This window comes from Hippocampus comes, unplaced genomic scaffold (assembly GCF_001891065.2).
Source record: "Hippocampus comes isolate QL1 unplaced genomic scaffold, H_comes_QL1_v1.1 scaffold261, whole genome shotgun sequence".
NCBI classification, from domain to species: Eukaryota; Metazoa; Chordata; class Actinopteri; order Syngnathiformes; family Syngnathidae; genus Hippocampus; species Hippocampus comes.
Window position 1 is genome coordinate 6008189 of NW_017805824.1, and position 21834 is coordinate 6030022.

Sequence of the window (21834 nt, forward strand, 5' to 3'; positions counted from 1 at the left end):
TCCTGCCATCTCGCATGGTGTTCTTTGCAAAAGTTTTCCGCCGTATCCCATGCCTGACGCAACCCTCCCCATTTCGCCGGGCTTGGGACCGGCACTGGGGAACAGTGCACCCCCAGGGGAGGGCACTGCCCCCCAGCGGCTGGGTTCACAAAAATGATCAATTTAAGAAAGAAAACGGCGGATTTCCGCGGATCCGCGGAAAATTGCCATGTATGAGATAAACATGTCTCACCAAACTTTTATTTAATTCTACAAAAGTCCAATATACATTCTTAAAACCAGATTACGATATGGGCGGGCGGCTGTGGTTCACTTGGTAGAGTGGGTCGTCCAGTGGGTTGAATTCCAACCCTGATTGTTCAAAGAGCCCAATGCATTTATTTATTTACTTTTTAAATATGCCACCATACGAAAAAAAAATAGCCCTGAAGTAATGGTCTTCTCCCTTCGATTAGACGGCATTAAACTGGGCGCAATCTACCATGCAAAACCCAGAGCAAAATGTTTTCACCATAGCACGATCTGTTGAATCTGGAAAGTAATTTCCCGTAAGATTGGATTTAAATGAAAAACACAAAATAAATTCCTTGTATCCGGAACTCCATGATCATTTTTGTTTCTGTACAATCATGGTAATTACAAAACCAAAGTGAAATTAAGGCAAATGTAATCTAGGAGTCATATGAGGGATTACAATCAAAAAAAAAAAAAAAAACAATTCTGAAAAAAAAAAATCTTTATTTTCGAAAATTGATTCCGATGATGGATTTGATAAGCCTTGGTAGAGAAACGTATACACGTTGGTACTTTATCATCAAATGTTGTCGAAATTGGCTCAATTTAGCGTTCAATTTTACGTGGCACTCTCTGACAGCTGCTTGTTACTGCATTTAGATCAGCACAGAAAAAATGATGGATGGATAGTTTCATAAATTGGAGTCAGCACAGCAATGCTATTTCCCAACAACACTGCTGCAAGCAATTCTAGCTCGATATCATTACTCCACGATTTAGAAAGGAAGTCCCAAGGGTCAAAACTGTAGACCTCATTTATTTCAATTAGTGTAAGCTCTACATTATAGTGCAGTTACTTAACAGTTTTTTTTCTTCTGATTAAACTCAGGCTCTCATTGTTCAAGTGCTTCAGCCACCTCACAAAAGTGCCACTTTCCCTAATAGGCAGTTATTTTACAGCAGTGCTCTTAGGATGACTACATCATACAGGTTAATTTTAAACACCAAATACTTTTCCGGCACATTCCAACATCATGGTGGCCCACACAGGCTCTGGGCCGGTATTGGCACTGTGTCGAGCCACCAGTCGATGGCAACTCAGAGACATTGACTCACACTGAGTGGGTCAGTCCAAATGTAAGAATTGAATGCGGTGAAATAAACACATTCTTGCTTTTTAGTACAAATATTTTGAGTTTTATTCATTTCAATTGAGGTAGCCATTTTGTTGCACTGCACCCATTTTATTTATTTTTTTGCACGTCAGGTTAAAAATTCTCATTGTAAGAGATAGCTGAAACATGTTATGAATTGAATACAAAGCAATGTAGATATTAAGCCAGAACAAAAAATAATAATTTCGCAGAGTCTGGATCTGGATCTGTGCTTTGCCATGTTCACAGCTAGCTAACTTACCTAGCGGTGTTTGCTTTCCTTTAGGGAGACAATCAGTATGGCCAATTTGAGAGGCTCCCTCCCTCCTATTCACTGACCCGCACATAGCAAGCTACGCACAACTCTCGCATGCATTTTGGTAAAAGAGACTGCATTTTTCACGATTTCATCCACAGGTACATATGATATGTATGTAATAAAGTATTATAAAACATATTTGTAAACTGTATAAACTGTATCTGTATGGCTTGGCGGCTAGCTGTGTCTCACTACCTTAAAACTTCGAAACATAATTTTGTTCGTGTGATTGCTGTGTGCATTTTGATGAACTGTTACATCTGCTTTATTGCAACACCGTGCACAGGTGATTCAAGTGCAATCTTAAAATATTTGTCTGGATTGGGGCTCAAACCATGACCCTCTATTCTGAAGTTTACGTCCTTATAGAAGAGCTAATGCAGGCCTTGAAAACACTCGTTTCCGCAGTGTGACTATGACTAAACTCACTGTGATATGGAGATAGCTGCGGTCAGTACACTGTCTCGCTCCGACTCCTGCTCAAGGTTGTCTTCAAAACTGCAGTTCCTCTTCAGGCCAGAGGGAGGGTTAACATCCAGAAGGCCACGGCTCCTCTCTAGAAATATACAGCGCGCACCATATTGTAAACTGGACTTTCATATTCATCTTCTAATCAATAGCTGATCTAGCATCAGAATATTCATATTGTTAGGCCTTCAGGGTGTGATATGTGATATGTGAACATTTTCAACATTTCGGAATGGGAATGGTTTAAAGTGAATTCTATTAGACAGCTCTTTTTGTTCCATTTTTTTTGGATTAAATAAGATGATGACGAACATCAAAGTTGTTCTTTGAGAAGTACATTATTCTAATTGCATTGGCAAATGAGAATTGTCACAAAAAAAGAACTCTATGGGGGTGACGATTATAATAATAGCGCTTACTAATTGTTTTATGTTGTAAGGCTGAAAATAGTGCTGTCATCTGTAATTGTCGAATCTGTTTCCATGGAATTTGAGCAAGTACCACATTAGCAGGTTCCTTTCATCTGGGGCTGTATGTTCTCTACTATAATTTGGACAGCGGATGTCTTTTCAAGGAGACAAGATTGAGTTAATACTGCAACTGCTATGCCTGCAGCACAACAGAGTGGCAATTTTAAACAGGAAAAAGAAGAAGCCCCTATTACCTTTGCTGTAAAAGAAATAATACAGCCGCAAAAACGAGTGCAGGGAGCCTTTGTGGGATTTGTATTTCGCTTTTGATGTGAATACTGAAACTAAGAACTGGAATGCCAGTCAATAAATTCATTTACCACCTGCCTGAAGGGTTTGTCTTGTGTAGTGTGGGTCACAGGTTTAATACCTACTTGCCACTAAACTCGCAAAATAATGCATATATTGGGATACTGGGTGATGGAGAGATGGCTGTTTGTTTCCTGAGCACTGCCAATGTGGCCGTAAGAAACCCAACAAATGCTCAGGGAGAGAGTGAAATGGATGTTTGTGCAAGCATGTGTGGGATGCGTGTGAAAAAAATAATAAATAAAAAATACATCAGAAGAAGGCATGACTGAACTGAGAATGGTGTGACAAGCTCTGTGTCTAAGTGACAAATGAAATAGCATTTGAAAATGTAAAGAAAAGATAAATCCTAAAGCAGTACTACATATTCCTTCCTTCTATTTCAGTTTCAAATCTTGAAAAAATAAAAACAATAATTAATACTTGTTCAAATGATGGTGGCAACAATGTGAATGTGACAAGAATGTGTTTAAGGAACATGCAGCAACAGTTATGTCCTGAAATGTGGTAATCGTGGTGGCAAAGTGATCGTTAACAATAAAAGTGACGAGAAGTGAAGTGGGGACATGTGCAGGATGTGGACACAAAGTAAACTAAAGCATGGAGACAAATATGAAGGAGAAAAAGAAATGAATCAACCAAAATGACAGAAGCCAAGTAAGGAGCAAAAAGCCACAAAATGATGAAAGATGCCCCCCACCCAAAAATGTGCTTTGTTTCAACCCCATTTTCAGTGATGTTTAAATTTTTGAACAGTTTGTCAGTTATCACATCCATCAGTTAAAAAGGGAACTTCTCACTGGGGGATCTTACCATGGAAAGATATATAAAATACCCATTAATACCATAATTCAATTGATTTCTAGAGCAGCGAAGCTTTTTGTCATGTACAAATAATGTCATCCATGTCACATAGTGGGCTCTTGAATATAATAGGTAAAGTATCTTTTTCATTTGTTTAAATTATAAATCAAAAGCAAAGAGAAAAGTCATAGTGTTGTGGTGTAGTGCCACACCTCCTGAGGCAGGCACCTAACTGCCATTAATTTTCTACTGTCCGCAGCGGTGCACTTTTAATTTTACCAGCAAGTGCCAGATCAAATGGATTGTCCATTCTGCTTATCCACATTAGGGTTGCGGGTGCCTTTGGGCGAGAGGTGGGGTAAACCCTAGATTGTTGCCAACTAATCGCAGGGCACATAAAAAGAAACAATCATTCACACCCACGTTGACACCTCCTGGCAATTTAGTCTCTAGTGACCCTAATATGCATGTTTTTTGGAATGTAGGAGGAAGCCAGAGTACCCGCAGAAAACCCACACAAGCATGGAAAGCACATGCAAGCTCCACACAGGGAGCCTGGAGCCCGGATTTGAATCCTCAACCTCAGACTTGTGAGGTGGCTGTGCAAACCACTCCTTCACTGTGTCGCCGAAAGTGCACGAGCACTGTTCCTTATACATGGCCAGTGTATGGAAATAGCTGGTTCTACAACACAATGATGAATGCACAATGAGCCGCTGTGCTGTATTATGTGTACTGGTGGCAAACGGTAAGCTTGGACTTGTTGAGCAATAAAAGCTTTCCAGCTTTGTGTTGTATGTATTGTACTCAGAGAGATCAGAGACTATTCAAAATGTATTATTCCCTTCTGATATTGTATGTCTTTTCCTCTTTGAAACAGCATCCATTCATGGTCTTAGGCATTGATTGTCATTTTTTTTATGCACAGCATTTCAAGATGTATGAAAGATGCACACATAAATGAAAACGTTCAGAAAAAAAATTACACTCTGTAATGAAAACATTCGACATGACATGAAGAAATAAGGGTGAAAAGCCCAATCTGATCCGCCACACAGTTCTGACGTTGGAAGGTCTAATTCATCTTCAGCCTTCCTCTGTGCAATTTGTTCTCTGCAAGCTTGAATTGGTTTTCTCCGGCTATATATTGCAAAAACATGTATGCTGGGTTCATTGAAGCTCTAAATATGATTATTTCAGTATGACTAGTTCAGAACGGACCGTGCCCAAAGACAGCTATGATAGACTCCAGCTCACCAGCGACCCCAGTGAGGATAACTGGAAAAGGAAATGGATGGATTGATGGATGAATTCATTTTGAGGGAATTAAGGTTTGACTAAGCTACAGGCTTATGAGTGCTCTTTTAAAGGAAGGTAAATCATGTAGGAATGACAAAATTAGGTTTAATGATTTTCTTGTTATCGATTTACTCTCTTGCTGCATGGGTATTGAAACACATTATTTCTCCATCTAATCATAAAACCCTCTCATAAAAAAGAATAAGAAGACATGAGTAGCAGATTACCAATGCAAGATTTAGAAAATAATGATTTTTGTCCTTCTCGGGAACATAAGCAGACACGATTGTTTCGTTCAGAGTGCACACTTCACTCGCTCAGCTGACACTGAAAGAATGTAATTCAGGTTTCTGCTTATCACCACTTCTTCATGATTGCTGCTTCATTACAGTACATCCTGAGTAGAGTATTATAGGTTCAGCTGTGCAACCCGGTCGTGTTTTAATGCTACAACGTGCTCATAAATGTGTAACGTTAAGGATGTGTCTCATCCCCGCATATCAGAAAACATCTCAAACCAAAAATACATCTTTACTTTCACACTAAATGTTCAGGTTTCACCCCGATGGATATGTACTTCAGATGGACGACTCATCATAAAAAAACAGTTGTTTGTTGACACTGGACTGGAAACATTCAAGAAGTAGATGGTCTTACCGGTGTCCATAGCGTTGCACACGTCAGAACTCAAAAAGTTGTTCCTGTCACTGTCATAAGAAGAGACAGAGACCATGTTTGGAACTGTGAGACCATTTGAAGCAGTGTCCTCGTTACACTTCTCCTGTCAATGAAACACAAACATCTCAGGCTAACAAAATGACTGCTCTGCAAATAGCAAAGTATTCAACATGTGCATGCACAACCCCAGGTGACACACTTCAATGTGGCGGACATGCGATTGAATTCTATAGTTCATTTGATTGTTTCAAATGTTCAAATAACAGACAAAATATGTCCATTTTTTGACTAAATGAATTCAAGCTCACCCACGATGCTAATGTGGACATGGACTATGAAAAATGGAAGGATGGATGGCATGTTTTGACAAAGATCACACCTTGATGAATTATTTCAAACTATAGTCACACAGAAATTTAAAGTAAATCCATTTGTGGGAACTGCGATTGGGAGCAGTTTTGTGTGTGATTTTTCACACGATTCCATTTTAAAATATAAAAACAGTAAACTACTTTGAACCTCACCACGACCCACTCAACCAGCCACCCATCCATCCATCGTCTTCTGTTTATCTGGGCTCAGGTCACGGGAGCAGCCGCTTAAGCAAGGCAGACTTCCCTCCCACTTGGTCCAGTTTCTCCAGCATGTTCATGATCATTACTGGGTCCTCCTCGCAGTGCGATGTGCCCGCAACACACCAAGAGGCATCGTTAACAAGATGCCCGAGCCACCTCATTTGGATCCTCTCAATGCGGAGGAGCAGCAGCTCTATTCTGGGCCCCTCCTGGTTGAGTGGCGCTTCACACATTATCTCTGAGGCAGAATGTGGACACCTTGCAGAGAAAACTAATTTCAGCCGTGTGTGTCTGCCATCTTGTTCTTTCGATAAAGACCCACAGCTCATGACCACAGGGTTGAAACATAGATTGAGCAGTAAATCTAGAGCTCCCTTCTTCGCTTTGACTGACGACCGTGGAGTGCAGATCTCTTGCCTTCCCTCATTCCTGAACAACTTAATGGAGAGATGGCTGTTTGTTTCCTGAGCACTGCCAATGTGGCCGTAAGAAAAGCAACAAATGCTCAGGGAGTAGTGAAATGGATGTTTCACTGAACACTGGGAGGCACCCACGTAAAAACATATGTGACTTGAAGGAGAAGAAATCAGACATGTCATGTCGTAGCACTCTGCAACACAGTAAATATGTGAATAAATACAAAAACTACAAGAGTGACCGTTGAGAATACGACAACATCCAAACTTGAACGTCTGGTACAAGTCCAGACAGCAAGCCTGAGCCATTGTGATTCACAATGGTGATAACCTAAGACTACCTAAGACAAAGGTAACGCATTTCATAATTTGTGAAACGACAATTGAAGGTTTTCAAATGCTGAGCGGGGCGAAGCTAGATGCTATTCCACTGCTGGTGACAATGTTCCCATTATCCCAGCTAAGACAAAGGCAATGTATTTGGATTGAAAATCAGCCATAGCTTGCTCAAATCTCAACGGTATCATTCATCATCATCATTCATGACTCTTTGTCAATGCCAAAACTTGTGTTATCAATACAAAACATATTTCGGGGTCTTTTTGTAATAGACACCACCGACTCCAGTGAGGATAATTGGAAAAGAAAATGGATGGATTGATGGATGAATTCATTTTGAGCACCACACAATACAGAGCACATTGTGTGGTGATTTACATTTCAATAATGAAGTTATAAGGACGTTAATCCTTGTCATATATGTGTGTTCGTGTTTAATGCTTACATTGTTTATACAACAGGTCAATTCCTCATATGACTCTGCATGGCGTTGAGCATTGTGGGTGAAAGTGAAGCTTTAAACAGAAACAACTATGTGATGTATTACTAATTGACTCATGTTTTTCACAAATAATAAAGTTATGGTGGAGATTTCTCTGTAGTTAAGTATGACATTGTTATTAATTGTTTTCAGTTGCAATAAATAGCTACATATTGATTAGGAACAATTATCTATGTATGGTGATCGATCAACCATAAAAGACTTTGATCTGCGATTACGTACTTTTCCATAAAATCGGCAGATCAATCAGTGGCCGATCCATCGGAGCATCCCTAGTCTAAACTAATCTGTTCACATCTTTTAGGCCTGGTAAAAATGTGAACCCATGTTATAGGAGAATCTATAAAATAGATGTACCAACCAATTTCTTCGGCATTGGAGTCGACAGTGAAGAGTTAAGAGCGTTAGATCTCTTCCTCAAAAACATCTTATACGTGGCCGAATTGCAGTTTTCCATTGCAAAGCATCTCCATGATGTCTGCGGAGGACAAATGTGAGAAATATGATTGTTGGAACCCATTTAATGTACAGTACTAGTTGTGCAAGGAAGATTCACGGTCACACCATGTTACAACAAATGATACTAGCTTCGTATTTTACGGTTGACTACCTGGATGACACGAGCAGCAGCAGGGATTTGTCTGTTAAAATGTTTCCGTCTTTGCTTCTGCTGCACCTCGAGTGCAAAGCCTGAGCCTAATATTCCCTGTGAAGAAAATCAAAGCTCGTTAAGACCCAACAATACACTGGTGGGCTGCCGCATTACCAAAAATAGTTCCGTCACGACCAAAAATGTGCATTCAAAAAATAATTTGATCATCACAAAAATTGATCACGATAATTTACAATTTACTTCGATATAAGCATTTTTCAAAGACAGAATGAACAGAATGAACCCTGTACCTACAGAGGGTGCATTTCAGTCAAGTCAAGTCAGCTTTATTGTCAAATATGCTCTATGTACAACAAACAGCACAGATGATATTTATTTCCTGTCAACCACAGCGCAAACATGCAGTGCATTGAAAACACACACAGCTAAAAATAAGGGCAGTGAAACTGAGCTGCATAAAAAAGACGAAGACATAAATATATAAATATAAACATAAATTAAACAAGAAATAGCAATGACAGACAACCAAAGGCACTCGTGATTATATTATTTGAGCCGAGTGTTGCATTGTCTGCTTCCACTTACTGCAGGGAGTGCAAAGAAGCATATGGCAAAGACAGAAAAACAAGATGCAATGATCTTCCCAAGCCACGTCAGAGGTATGACGTCTCCATAGCCAACCGTTGTCACTGTTACCTTGTACAAACACATAACACTTTTACAAACTGAAAATTAAACTTTCCATATTAAACAGTTCATGTTCTCAGTTTGGTATACAAGTTCCGCCAACTAAGCAAATCTTAAATATATTTAGAATATACATTTCAAAATTTTAAAGCTATTTTGAAACCTTAGCACACATGTCTCCAGCATGCCGTTTGCACAATTTGAGAAACTAAAATGCACAATTTGATAAACTAAAATATTAGCTGAACTCCAACTCCTATATAACAACCTCAAACATATTCTTACCACTCCCCACCACAGGGCATCAGCGTATGTTTCAAGCATGCCTGTGGTTTCCCTTTCTGCCAGGTAGATCAAATATGAGGCGAAGATGAGGCACAGAAAGCCAATATACAGTGTTGTGATTAGCTCCTGAAATACACATTCACATAAAAAGCAAGGATTATTTCGAGGAAAAAAAAAAACAAAAACAATACTCTATTCAGTGCTATCTCCTTTGCTATGTACTAATAAGTGTACAGTTGTTATATTGTTTGTTTATTGAATCTGAATTTGAAAAAAGTCATTTTCACTTCCTTTCAAGACAAGACAGAAGTCTGGGTATGAAACACTTCATTTGCCCAAATGCTACCCAATCTTTTATCAACATGAGGGGAGGCAGGATGTTTCAGTGATGTTGAGTGCATTATGCAACACATAATACACGGCAGTGTGCTATGAAGTATTTAACAGATGTGTGGGGCATTGACTTATTCATTGTCAAAGAAAGGAAGCTGGCACCCAGTGGAGTAGCTTTGATGTTCATCAGGTAAATTTTTTCTAACAATACAATATAACTACAAAGAACTATAATCAAGTGCTTTGATGACATTTGGTGGACAACAAGACACTGACTTTGTGACAATTTTGGCGATTCCTTCCAAAAATAATAGCTTAATTCACACATGATGGCCTTTTCAGTGTACATGAGCAAAAATGGAAGAAGTTACAGATAAACGTCAAAAAAAAAAAAACAACCAGAGTGGAGACCTTTATAATCAAAAGTTAATGTTTTGCAGAGTTTTGTCTAATTGGCTGAATAGGTCCAACAGGGATTGGGTCCTCCTGCTTTCAGTGTGTAAGAGTAATTGTATAAAATTTATCGCTCTCTTCTTTGAGATGTATAATCAACTTCCTGTTATGACAAGGACTTAATGTATGTACATAGCGTGCAATCAATCAAAGTAGTTTATCATTCTGAAGAGACGGCTTGTTCCTGTTCGCAGTCTTGAAGAGAAGATAGCAGCTGTGGATGCACTGGTGACACATCCGCAGCTGCTATCACAAACCAACCGTCAGCATGACTCCTCCAATTACCTTGGAATACATTGTGTATTTCCCCACCCTTTAGAAATGTGTGTATTAGGACACTCCCTAAGACAATAAAAGGGGCGGGACGAGCGACGTGAGAGATGTTCGGAGAATGTAATGGATTTCACTCGTTCACTCCCCTTGTGCACAAGTAAAACACAACTGTGCTTGACTCCTAGTCTCTCTTGTGTTTTAAAGTTTGTCTTAAGAGTCTGATTGCCCTTTAGGCAAAAAAAAAAAAAAATCTCTTTGGGTTGATCTACTTTGTTCTTTAAAATGAGAGTCAATGGATGCTACAGCTTCTTGTTGACTTTGAAACTTAGCTTGTAGCCGACGTGTGCACATTTTGAGCATGACGTCTCTGATCCACTGGTAAAAGGACACTTTGATACTCTCCTCTTTCATCTCAAAGTGCTTTAAACAACAAAGCATATGAGGGAAAAGTGGTTAGGACTGCACGGCTGTCCGTGTTTTAAATTATGTGTTGTGTTTATTATTTTACTTTATGTTAACTGTTTTGTTAAGCGTTTTGTTACAGCTGCTGCTGTTGTGAAAGCGCGATATAAATCAGGATGTATTGTATTGTATTGAGAGCAAACACTGAGAGTACTCATCTGACTAAGTTGGGACGTAGTAGATGTTAAATTCTTGTCAGCATATCTTCAGATATCGTTTATTGCATCCATGCATGTCTTCCTGGAGTCATTACCAGAAGTTTAGTCGAACTGGCAACCACATTAAAGAGGCAGTGCCCATCTGCTCCTGAGCCAGTGAAGAGCAGCAGTGCAAAGTGTGTTGACAAGCCAGCTGCATGACAATGCTATTTAGTGTGTATTTAAATTAAGTTACACAATTAAGATGGGAGTGTAATTAGAGTAAATGAAACTGAACTGAATTTGAATTTGAAACACACATATGTTACCACAGCAGGGTTTTCGACTAACCGTCACTGCGAAAACAAAGCCTCTGTAAGAAACACATATTGAGGATACCATACAGCATGTCCAAATAATAAAATGCATTGAGACTTCCATTACCTATTGTGTGCTGGAGAATTGCAACTGTGTGATACTAAACCAAATAATAACTCTCCTAGAAGAGTGTGACATTTTGGGAATGGCACAAAACGCGTATGGCTTAGTCACATCTAGTCTGACATTTTGCCACTCACTCTTTTATAACAATGTAATTTGCATGATGGCTCTGCATTAACATATAGGTCAGTCTGACTATGCAGTACCTAATTTTTACCCGAGGCTATAAGTGGCCTTAAATAGTAAAATTAATGGCTCAATGTGCTGCATGGCTCAAATCAAATGCAAGGAGTGCTTTATTACTTACAATGGATGGTCGCAACATGAGATGTACCCTCAGATTTTTCTGTGACACATTGTCAGTAATATCTCCACAATTCTGTCTCAGTAAGTAATGATGATCTGTTAGACACTGTGAGGAAGGTAACCTAACAGTATTTTTATTTTACTTTTATCATCCATCCATCCATCCATTTTCCGATCCGCTTCATCCTCACAAGGGTCGCGGGGGGTGCTGGAGCCTATCCCAGTCGTCTTCGGGCAGTAGGCGGGGGACCCCCCCCACCGGTTGCCAGCCAATCGCAGGGCACACAGAGACAAACATACTTTCACACTCACATTCACATCTAAGGACAACTGAGAGTCTTCAATTAACCTGCCATGCATGTTTTTCATAAGTGGGAGGTAACGGGCGTACCCGAAGGAAACCCACGTAGGCACGGGGAGGACATGCCAACTCCACACAGGGAAGACTGGAGCCCATATTCAAACCCTTGACCTCTGCACTATGAGGCGGATGTGCTAACTAGTTGTCGACTGTGCCGCCGTGAGTGTATACATTTTATGTATCCATGCATGTGCATAATTATTGCCGCATAGGTGGCTAGTTTGACAATCCTGAAAAAGGGAAAAAAAACTTTTGTTGCCAGTCATATTTACTTTACATATTTGGAAATGTGTGCCTTTCATGGTGGATTTACTGTGAGTACAGTAAATGTAACGGTAAAAGCATGACGGTTGTCATTGTTGTCTCGAGTACTAGCAAGAATAAGGAATCATGTGGCAATGGCAGGATACTTTCTTTTCTTCCAACTCAGGTGAGTGGCTAGCCTTGGTGGAGAGAAATTTTGTCATATTTGGGACTAACCACTCAGCAGGCTCCACGCTCAGCAGAAAGAAATGGACATGGAAAAGTGAACGTAAGAGCAGTGGTAAGAGCAGGTAATCATAGTCACCTCTCTCAGTTGATTAAAACTCAGGGAAGAAAATCAGAAGGCCCTGAGAGTTTTGGACTCGGAAAAGAATGAAGTACCTGGCGATGGGCAGAGACAACAGACCCCAGGAGACGCCACGTTCCTCCCTGGCGGTCTACATGGAGCAGACGGAGTATTTGCAGGAAACGGATCCCCCTGGAATGAGCATGTAATGGCATGTTTAAAAGGTGACAACAGTTTGCTTTGAACACTTACTTTTGATACAGCAAATTTCTGAGTTTTTTTACCCAAGCAATATTCTTCAACTATTCAACTTTCTGCAATGATACTTGTACTCAAACTCAAGTTTCACTTTCAGGTTCTTTATACAAGACTGGATGACACACATATGATGTGCAGTACAGATTTCCCCGCTATAACATGATTCTCCGAACACAGCCCTGCTACATCGCGGATTTTTATTTTATTTTTTTTTTGGTCGAACAGGATAATTTGTTTCAGCACATAATACTGTACAGGATTAAAAACATAGAAATATTGATGAAAATGCTGTTGAAGTAACAGTTGATCCCGCTATTCATCAGTGTAGGGTCCGGGCTGGCCCACGAATAGCGAAAATCCGCAATTGAAATCCATTAAAATGCGTTGCAAGAAAAAGAGTACAACAGTACCCAGTAATTCTTCAAACAACAAAAGAACAGGTGGGCGAATCACTAGAAACTCCCAAAAATATATTTTAAAAAATTAATGAAATATTGAAAAAAACTATGCAATTATGCAAATTCATTTGTGGCGCACCACAAGTATGCAGGAGTGTATTGTATGAATTTTCACTCTCTTGGGCGCTGGCTGCTGGTAAGCCATATTCTAAAATTTAATGCTTTGGGCTCTATTTTCATGCCCAGCGCAAGTCACAAAGTGTGGTCGAACTGCGCACATGGGTTGAGTTTTCCTTCTTTTGTTTCAGTGGTAGCTCAAGTGACAAACTTAATTCTCTCCATGATCCCTCGAAACGTTTGTAAACTGAGTTATGTTTTCCCATTGAAATGAATGCCAGTCATACACTTGGTCCGCTCCAGCCCCCAAACTATGTTCTATTTACATTTCATTTATACACACACATATATATATATATATACACATACACACACACACACACACACACACACACACGCACACGCACACAATGTGCTTACAATACAATATTTTCAGGTCAAAAAAGACTTCATTGTATATTGTATAAAAAACAAAAGTATTTGCTGTATGTTTAATGAAGTTTTGAAAGACCATTTTTCATAAAAACAAGTAGTGTGCATGTGACATCAAGAGAGATGACACCATTATCTTTTTTGTTTTAATTTATAAAAACAAGTATTTAACTCAAGAAAGACTGTCTTTATTGTTCATGAAACCTCCTTAGTGAAGATTAGTGTTAAAAATACAAATAAAATATTGGCAAGACCGGTTCTCATTTTTATGTCGAGGCAGTACTGTGAATGACTACCGAATGTAAAAAAAAAAAAAAAAAATGTAATCGAACAAAGTTACTTTTAATGTGAAATACAGCGCTACATTGAGAATAAAAAAAAATTCTGTCTCTGTTTACAACAGAAACAGGTGGCCGCAGTGCATTCCTCGAAAACAGGGGTAGGGAACTCCAGTTCCTACAGAGACATGTTTTAGATCTCTCCTTAGTCCAACACACCTGATTCAATTGATCATGATCGATTCAGGTTTCTCCAGAGCTTGCTGATCATTTGAATCAGGTGTTTTGAAGTACAGAGAGCTCTAAAACAGGCAGGAAATAGCTCTCAAGGAACTGGAGTTCCCTACCCCTGCTCTCGGACAATTTCAATCAAATCAAATTCCAATAATTGGCAAAACTTCCAAGTTTCCAAATGATAAAAACAGCTCCAAATCTACAGTTGGGTCAAAAACACATGTCCTATTTTTTTACCCCTCTTGTAATTTGACTTTGCATGCAGTCTTACCTCACAGCAGAGGTTGCAAACACCTGTCCTTCGGAGCCAACCGCTAACACGATGATTGAGGAAACCACAACAATGAGATCTGTGCAGAGAATCGAGAATGAAAGGCTTGAAAAAAAAATGCGCCATTGGTGTACAAATGTACAAAAAAAAAGTATACTGGACAACAGTCGGTATTTGGCCTGATTAGACAAAAAATAAGATATTGAAAATTTAACAACATCACATGGCAAATTAACAAACCATTTTAAAATAAAACAAGAAATCAAAGACCACATACAGACATTAAATTACGTCATTTGTTTACGTGTTAATTAATCCAATTAATGACTAATGCAGTCACAACTGGCTTTTGAGAGAGAAAATGTAGTAATTGCACTGAATTTGTATTTGCTTGGTTTTGTTGTGGCACATTTATTTGCCGTTTGAGTCTGCGTGTGCGTTTGTGTGTGCGAGTTCATACCGATGATAATTATTGGCTTCCTTGCAAATCGCAGTCGTCCACAGAAGCCAACATACATACTGCGACAACCTGCTGACCAAAGCCGGAAAATATATTCCAAACCTAAAAAGACCACAAGGGAAATCTCCTGGGAAGGGAGAAAGTACAGGCAATGTTGAACGGCAACATGGACAACATGATCGGACTCGTTGTCATTTAGACCTCTCTATATTCAATGCCCCTGTATGGGTGAATGAATGAATACTTTTAAAACGTGTCCATGCAAGCACATAATTAAAAAGTAATTTCAAGAGTTACTTTTCATTCATATACAGCAACACTTAACCACATACCCCAATTCTAATAAAATTGGGACTTTGAATTTAGTTTTTTGGTGAATTTTGTTATACAATTCCATGATAGAGAACAGCATGTTGTGCAGAAAGTGAACCGGTTATGATCTGACTGAGCGGGTTCGGCCTATGCAGAAAAAGCAGCCTTGGAATATGCCACATTTGATATTTGTCTGTGCAACTGACTTTCAGTTGGCCTTCACAGTTGTATTTCACAGGCTCATTGAGTTCTTGATGAATGTTTTTTTAAGGATATTGTTGATGGTATAACGTTCCAGACACTCCAGTATCCATGGGTGGGGCTTTGAGTTGCAGGCCTTCTTGTCATCGATCCAGCCAGTGCACAGGTTCATGCTTCTGGTTTTACGGTCTTGGGCAATTGCCCCGTCAACCAGTGGTTGGTGTTTGGTTCCCCTGGTGCCAATACCCTCCTGTGCGCTGCCCGTGTACTGATCAATATTTGCTACTTGGACCAGTGCATTCCACACTCCACAGAATTGTACATTGAAAAGAAAAGAGAAACCCACTCTTGGGAACTAGGTAAGTCATTTTTGAGCAACTATGATTGACGGTGAATTTAAGTGAAAAATAAGTGCGGATTTCATTGTTTAAATTCCAAATTATGTGCTTTCTGACATAATGCCATGTAATAAATGCTGGATGTGTCATATTATTACATTATCCTCTTTTGAATAAAACATTTACCTTTCAGATCTAAGAGAACGAAGCCACCATGAAGGCTGTGAAAGTTACTTTGGTTCATGCATCGGGCATTAGAACTATTTTGGTTGCACTGACAGATGATAAAAAAATTTAGGCATATTGTAGGGGCAAAGTTACTTATATTTACGGTTTTAAAAAAAACAATACATTAGAAAAGTCCAACTAATGTATGCTTGAACTTGGCCTAACTTTTAGAAACTTTAGCATCCCTGAGAGTGCCATGTTCAAGTTTCTAGACAGTTCATTTCCTGTTATGCTTGTTAGATTTTCTCACTTCATGCTTCAAACGTAACCACTTTTATGATGCGATTCCCAACCCTCATTCATCAGCCCACGCTGCCATTCTGCCAAAGTAATTTGCATTCAAAGGTCATACAGTTTTCTTATGATGATGATAGCATGCATCTTTTTGGCATTGTTGCGGGGGTTATATAAACTCAAGATCTGTTACTCATAATATGGCAATATCTAAGTGTTGTTATGCTCAGGCCTGGGTGAACTTAGAAGGCGTAATCAAAATATGAACTTTTTGTGGTTTTTGGCGGGGGATATTTTATTGAAAGAAGGACCTCCTCGAAGCAAGGTGTTTCAAGAAGAAGACCAAAGAAAGTTGCTTTGACATAAGTGTGCTTACATTTAGGAATAAGACTCCAGCTATGTTCAAGTACTTTGCATTTCATCCATTTACTTCCGCTTATCTGGAGCTGGATCGCGGGCTTCCCTCTCCAAAGCCACTTTATCCAACTCTTCAGAGGAAATCTCAAGGTGTTCCCCGGCCATCTGAGAGACAATAGTGTCTGCAGCATATTCTGGGTCTTTCCCGGTGCCTCCTCTTGGTGGGACGTGCAAAGAAAACCTCACAGGGGATGCATCCAGGAGGCCCAAGCCACCTCATCTGGCTCCTCCCAAATACTCTGAGCACATCCCGGATGACCGAGCTCCTCACCTTATCTCTAAGGAAGAGCCCAGACACCCAGCGGAGGAAACTCATTCCGGTCACTTGTATATGGGATCTTATTCTTTTGGGCATGACAGACAGCTTGTGACCACAGGTGATGGTGCAAACATAGATCAACGGCTTAATCTATTGCTTGAATTCGTTTGTGTCCTCTTATTAATATATCGTCAAATACAATCTCAGTCAACAAACCGGTCTACCTGTTTTGACGAACAGATTGCGGTTGATGCAATTTGTCTGTCAGAAATTAAAAAAAAAAAAAAAAAAAAAAAATCTGTGAGACTGTTCCTTTGCCTAAATGTAATTATTTACATGATTGGTGATTTAGGAATGAAACCAAAACTGACACCAAATTACTTTTTACAACATTTTAATCAAGCATCTGAGTGTATAAAATCAGTCCAAAAGTGATGAGCGTGAGAGAGAGAAATGGCTGCAGACTGTGGGCAATGGAAAAAGAAGTACGGTTTTGCGGGTGGGGTGGGGTGGGGGGGCTAGGAGTTCCGCTTCTCGAATATTTTTTTAATATAATCAATATGCATTATCTTGCACAACTGCTTCATGAAACATTGATCAGGATCCGAATCTGTGCTTCTCGCTCAAATATTATTGTGCAGCTCATATAGTAAATAGAAAGAAAGAAAATCGATACAGACAGTTTGATTTGTGGTTTGAAACTTCACATTAACATTGTATTATTTATCTGAACAACTTCCTCGCGGTTGAAGTGTTGAATCACTACCATTTGATTCACTCGGAGAGTCTCAATTTGACAATCAAAATAAACACTTACCACCCAGAAGAGAACCGAGAAGGAAAAGAGGTGATAGATGGGCATGGTTGACAGAATGCTGAGAATCAGGCAAGCAATAACTACGAGGAACCTGGAAAAAAGAGATACAAAGAGGAAAAACAGTTTAATAGTTGTTATTAAATTCGTTATTAAAGGTGTTCCCAGGCTGGCAGAGAGACTCTCCAGCGTGTTCTGGGTAATTCCCTGGGGCTCCTGATGGTGCAATATGCCCAGATGATCACCTCACCAGGGAAGCGTCAACAAGGCATCCTAATCAGATGCCTGTACCACCCCAACTGGACCCTATCGACATGGAGGAGCAGCGGCTTGACTCCTCCCAGATGACCGAGCTTATCACCTTATCTCAAAGGGAGAGCCCGGACACCCTGTGGAGGAAATTCATTTTGGACACTTCTATCCGGGATTTCGTTCTTTTGGTCACAACCCACAGCTCGTGACGATAGGTGAGAGTAGGAACAGAGACTGACCGGTAAATCAAGAGCTTCACCTTTCGGATCAGCTCCTCCTTGACCATGACAAGAGAATTACAGTGTCCACATCATAGTAGATGCTGTGCCCATTCGCCTGCTTCATCCTGCCCTCACTCGTGAACAAGATCCCAAGAGACTTAAACTCCTCCGAATGGAGCAAGATCTCATCCCTGAGAGGGCACTCCACAGTTTTCCGACAGAGCACCATGGTCTCAGATTTGGAGGTGCTGATTTTAATTCCAAGTGCTACAAACTCGGCCGTGAACCGCTCCAATCAGAGTTGGAGAAAAGCTCAGATGCAACACTGAGGCCACCACACCGGACCCCTCAACGCCTCGGTTGTGCCTAGAAATTCTGTCCAGAAAGGTTATGAACAGAATCAGCGACAAAATGGCATAGCCTGAGCAGAGTCAAACCCTCACTGGAAATTAATCCAATTTACTGCCGGCAATGCAGACCAAACTCTGATATTGGTGATACAGGGATTGCCACACACACACACACACACACACACACACACACACAAGGAAACAGTTGAACGCTTTTTCCCAGTCCACAAAAAAACATATAGCCTGGTTGGGCACCCTCAAGGACCCTGCCAAGCATGTCGAGATGGTTCATTGCTCCACGGCCAGGACGAAAACCACAGTGCTCCTCCTGAATCTGAGATCCACATGAAGGCAACTGGGATGCGCTACAGCACGTCCGCGACCGTTCATGAGGATAAGTGGTTCTGATAATGGATGAACGGATGGATGGAATACAATTGCCTCCCCAGGCAGTAGAGCGGGAGTAAATCTTTAGAATGGATCAAAATCTCTTCAGTCACAGCACATGAAGCCCCACCTCCTACTCCCATCAGTGTAAAATGTGTGTAACATATCCTTCCATCCATCTATTTTCGAATCCGTTTTTTTCTCACAAGGGTCGCGGAGCGTGCTGGAGCCCATCCCAGCTGTCTTCGGGCAGTAGGCGGGGTACACCCTGGACTGGTTGCCAGCCAATCGCAGGGCACACTTAGATGAACAACCATCTGTGCTCACATCACACCGAGGGACAATTTAGAGTCAACACTTAACCTACGGCGCATGTCTTTGGAATGTGGTCGGAAACTGGAGTACCCGGAGAAAACCCACGCAGGCCCGGGGAGAACTTGCAAACTCCACACAGGGAGGCCGGAATCGAACCCTGCACCTCTGCACTGTGAGGCAGACGTGCTAACCAGTCGATCACCGTGCTGACTGTGTAACTTATGTTCTCATCAAATAAAAGATGATTTTAATTATTTGACATACGATTAATCTGCTACTTGAGTCAAATGTACTCAGAATATCTGACTCTTTTTCAAGTGTAAGTTTTACTCTGTTAACAGTGGAACCAAATACATTCCTTTTCAAAGTATAATTTTTCTCAATGAGAGTAAAATGTACGAAAATTACTGTGTATGGATGGATGTGAGTATCTATGTATCTCTCTCTGTCTCTCTCTCTTGCTCTCTCTCTCTCTCTCCCTCTCTCTCTTTCTTTAACTGCGCACAGCTATGCAAGAAATCCATCTATAAATATATTTCCTACAGTGGCTGTATTTGTTGTTCTTTAGATGATAAATTACGGTCACACTCACACAGTGAAGTGATAAACGAAGCACTTCCAGCCGGACGGCCTTTCCAAAAAGTTATACACGCGTCCTTGGAAAGAGGCGTGAGTGAGGACAGGGCGGACTCTGCTGTTGTACACCAACATGCGCCCAAACATGCGGGGTTGAAGCAAGTAAGGCTGGAGATGAATTTGGGTTGCCTCCATTGCTGATCGGTGCTGGTCTGACGCCCCTAGGTTGGTCTCAAACAGCTCCCAGTCTGATGTTCTCTTTTCACGGGACTCATCTGGACACTTCTGAGTGGTCCCCTGAGAGCGCGCAGAATTCGACATCGTGTCTTCTCTGTGTTCTTTCACCGCTTGGTTGACTTTTCTCCTCTTCTTTTTCGGTCAGTAGCAATAAACACTGTTGCACAACCCCTGTTGCGCAACAACTGCTTTTGGAAACAAAACACATCTTCCCCACTCAAGATCAAGGGGGAGGGTCTCCATGAGTGAACATTCCATTGTGTTTACTACAGAACTACAGAGAGAGAGAGAGAGAGCGAGAGAGAGAGAGAGAGAGAGAGAGAGAGAGAGAGAGAGAGAGAGAGAGAGAGATTGAAATGAAATATAACTTTATTTATATTATTTGATTCGTTGCTGTCTCTAGTAACTGTGGGCTTTTTAAAATAAACATAATATTTAAAATTATAATTATTATTTAACCGTTTACCATCACCCTTTTAGCATGGCAGAAGAAGAGGAAAAGTGAATACAGTAACCTGATACGATGGACTTAACCTCATCAAACAGTTTAGCAAAAGAATGAATAGAGCAAAGGCATGTCCTCTATTCTATTTCCCACTTTTTATGAAATAGTTAACCTTGATTGAATGTCTCACTGCACTTCGTGCATCCCTGTTATGCATACACTCATAATGAGCCTTTAAAAACAAATGTTTTCTGTACTTATTTACAAAAGTAAGTTTGTCCTCTTGGTCAGCAGTAACAGTTAGCTAAAAAGCCAGCTCCCAATCCTGAGAGAAAGCCTGTCCTGTTCCCTACAACACTGTTACTGTCATTCCATCCATCCATCCATTTTCTGATCCGCTTATCCTCACAAGGGTTGCGGGGCATGCTGGACCCTATCACAGCTATTTTGTCAGTTGTTATTCCTTTGAACCCTTCAAAACAGTCTGTAGAAATGCATGTAGACATATAAACATGCATTTGTGATTGGCCTTTATAATTCAAAATTTTACTCTAATTTCACATATCACATGTACCTCACATCATATTTGCTTCCTTTTTTGTTTACGCACATCTTGTATTTTTGGCGGATAAAATGTCCGGTAATCTCCACATTGCACTTGTTCCTTATTAGCACTGACGGTCGATTTCCACATCGCCATGTTTATGTTCACAGAACACGCAGTCAGCAAATTACATATGCATGAACTCCGCAAGCAATTACTTTGCTCATTTCGTGATTAACACCTCTAATGTAGAGTATTTCAACCATATTTAATTGTCTTTGATATCGCTGTAGTTTTGTTTTTCTGGTTTATTGTTCAGTCATTTGTGGCTGCTTAGTTCTGGTGTTTGTGTTTTTTCAAACTCCACATTTTCTTCTCTCATCCAAACAATCTATTGCCACCATCTTGGGGATGTTTGGTTGAAATTGAGCCTGACAGGGGACAGTGGTAGATAATTCTTACCTTTTTTCACTACCACAACAGTTGACATTTTTCAACACTCTGCCACCACAGTTAATTATCACTTTTCTGCATCAAGAGTTTCCATGAAAAAACATTTTCCCTGCATCGACAAACAGAAAGGCCCTTAGATCATAACACAGTGAAACAATAGGATATGGTAAATTGCCATCAGCTACAAAGTTGGAAGTGCTTGCAGGCCAAAAGGGTTTCAAGGATTTGTAGGGTGAGCTCTAGATTGTTGCAATCGAAGCTCAGAGGAGACTTACAGATTATTTTGACAAGGTCACTCTACACATTTCTGTTTTCAAGAGATTGGCCAAGGTGAT

General features: G+C 40.3%; 1 protein-coding gene across 1 annotated transcript in view; it reads right to left on the reverse strand.

Moving 5' to 3' along the window:
- The window catches only part of kcnq1.1 (potassium voltage-gated channel, KQT-like subfamily, member 1.1), a 25770-nt gene extending 5489 nt beyond the window's left edge, over positions 1 to 20281 (reverse strand). Inside the window, exons 1-11 of the mRNA XM_019886538.1 lie at positions 19837 to 20281; positions 17723 to 17813; positions 14917 to 15043; positions 14457 to 14535; positions 12564 to 12660; positions 9153 to 9278; positions 8766 to 8876; positions 8178 to 8273; positions 7929 to 8045; positions 5715 to 5838; positions 2137 to 2263 (exon numbers count right to left, since the gene is read on the reverse strand). Coding sequence (XP_019742097.1) covers positions 2137 to 2263; positions 5715 to 5838; positions 7929 to 8045; positions 8178 to 8273; positions 8766 to 8876; positions 9153 to 9278; positions 12564 to 12660; positions 14457 to 14535; positions 14917 to 15043; positions 17723 to 17813; positions 19837 to 20141 — 1400 coding nt within the window. The 5' untranslated portion in view covers positions 20142 to 20281. The remainder of the gene's footprint in view (positions 1 to 2136; positions 2264 to 5714; positions 5839 to 7928; positions 8046 to 8177; positions 8274 to 8765; positions 8877 to 9152; positions 9279 to 12563; positions 12661 to 14456; positions 14536 to 14916; positions 15044 to 17722; positions 17814 to 19836) is intronic.
- Positions 20282 to 21834: the final 1553 nt, after the last annotated feature.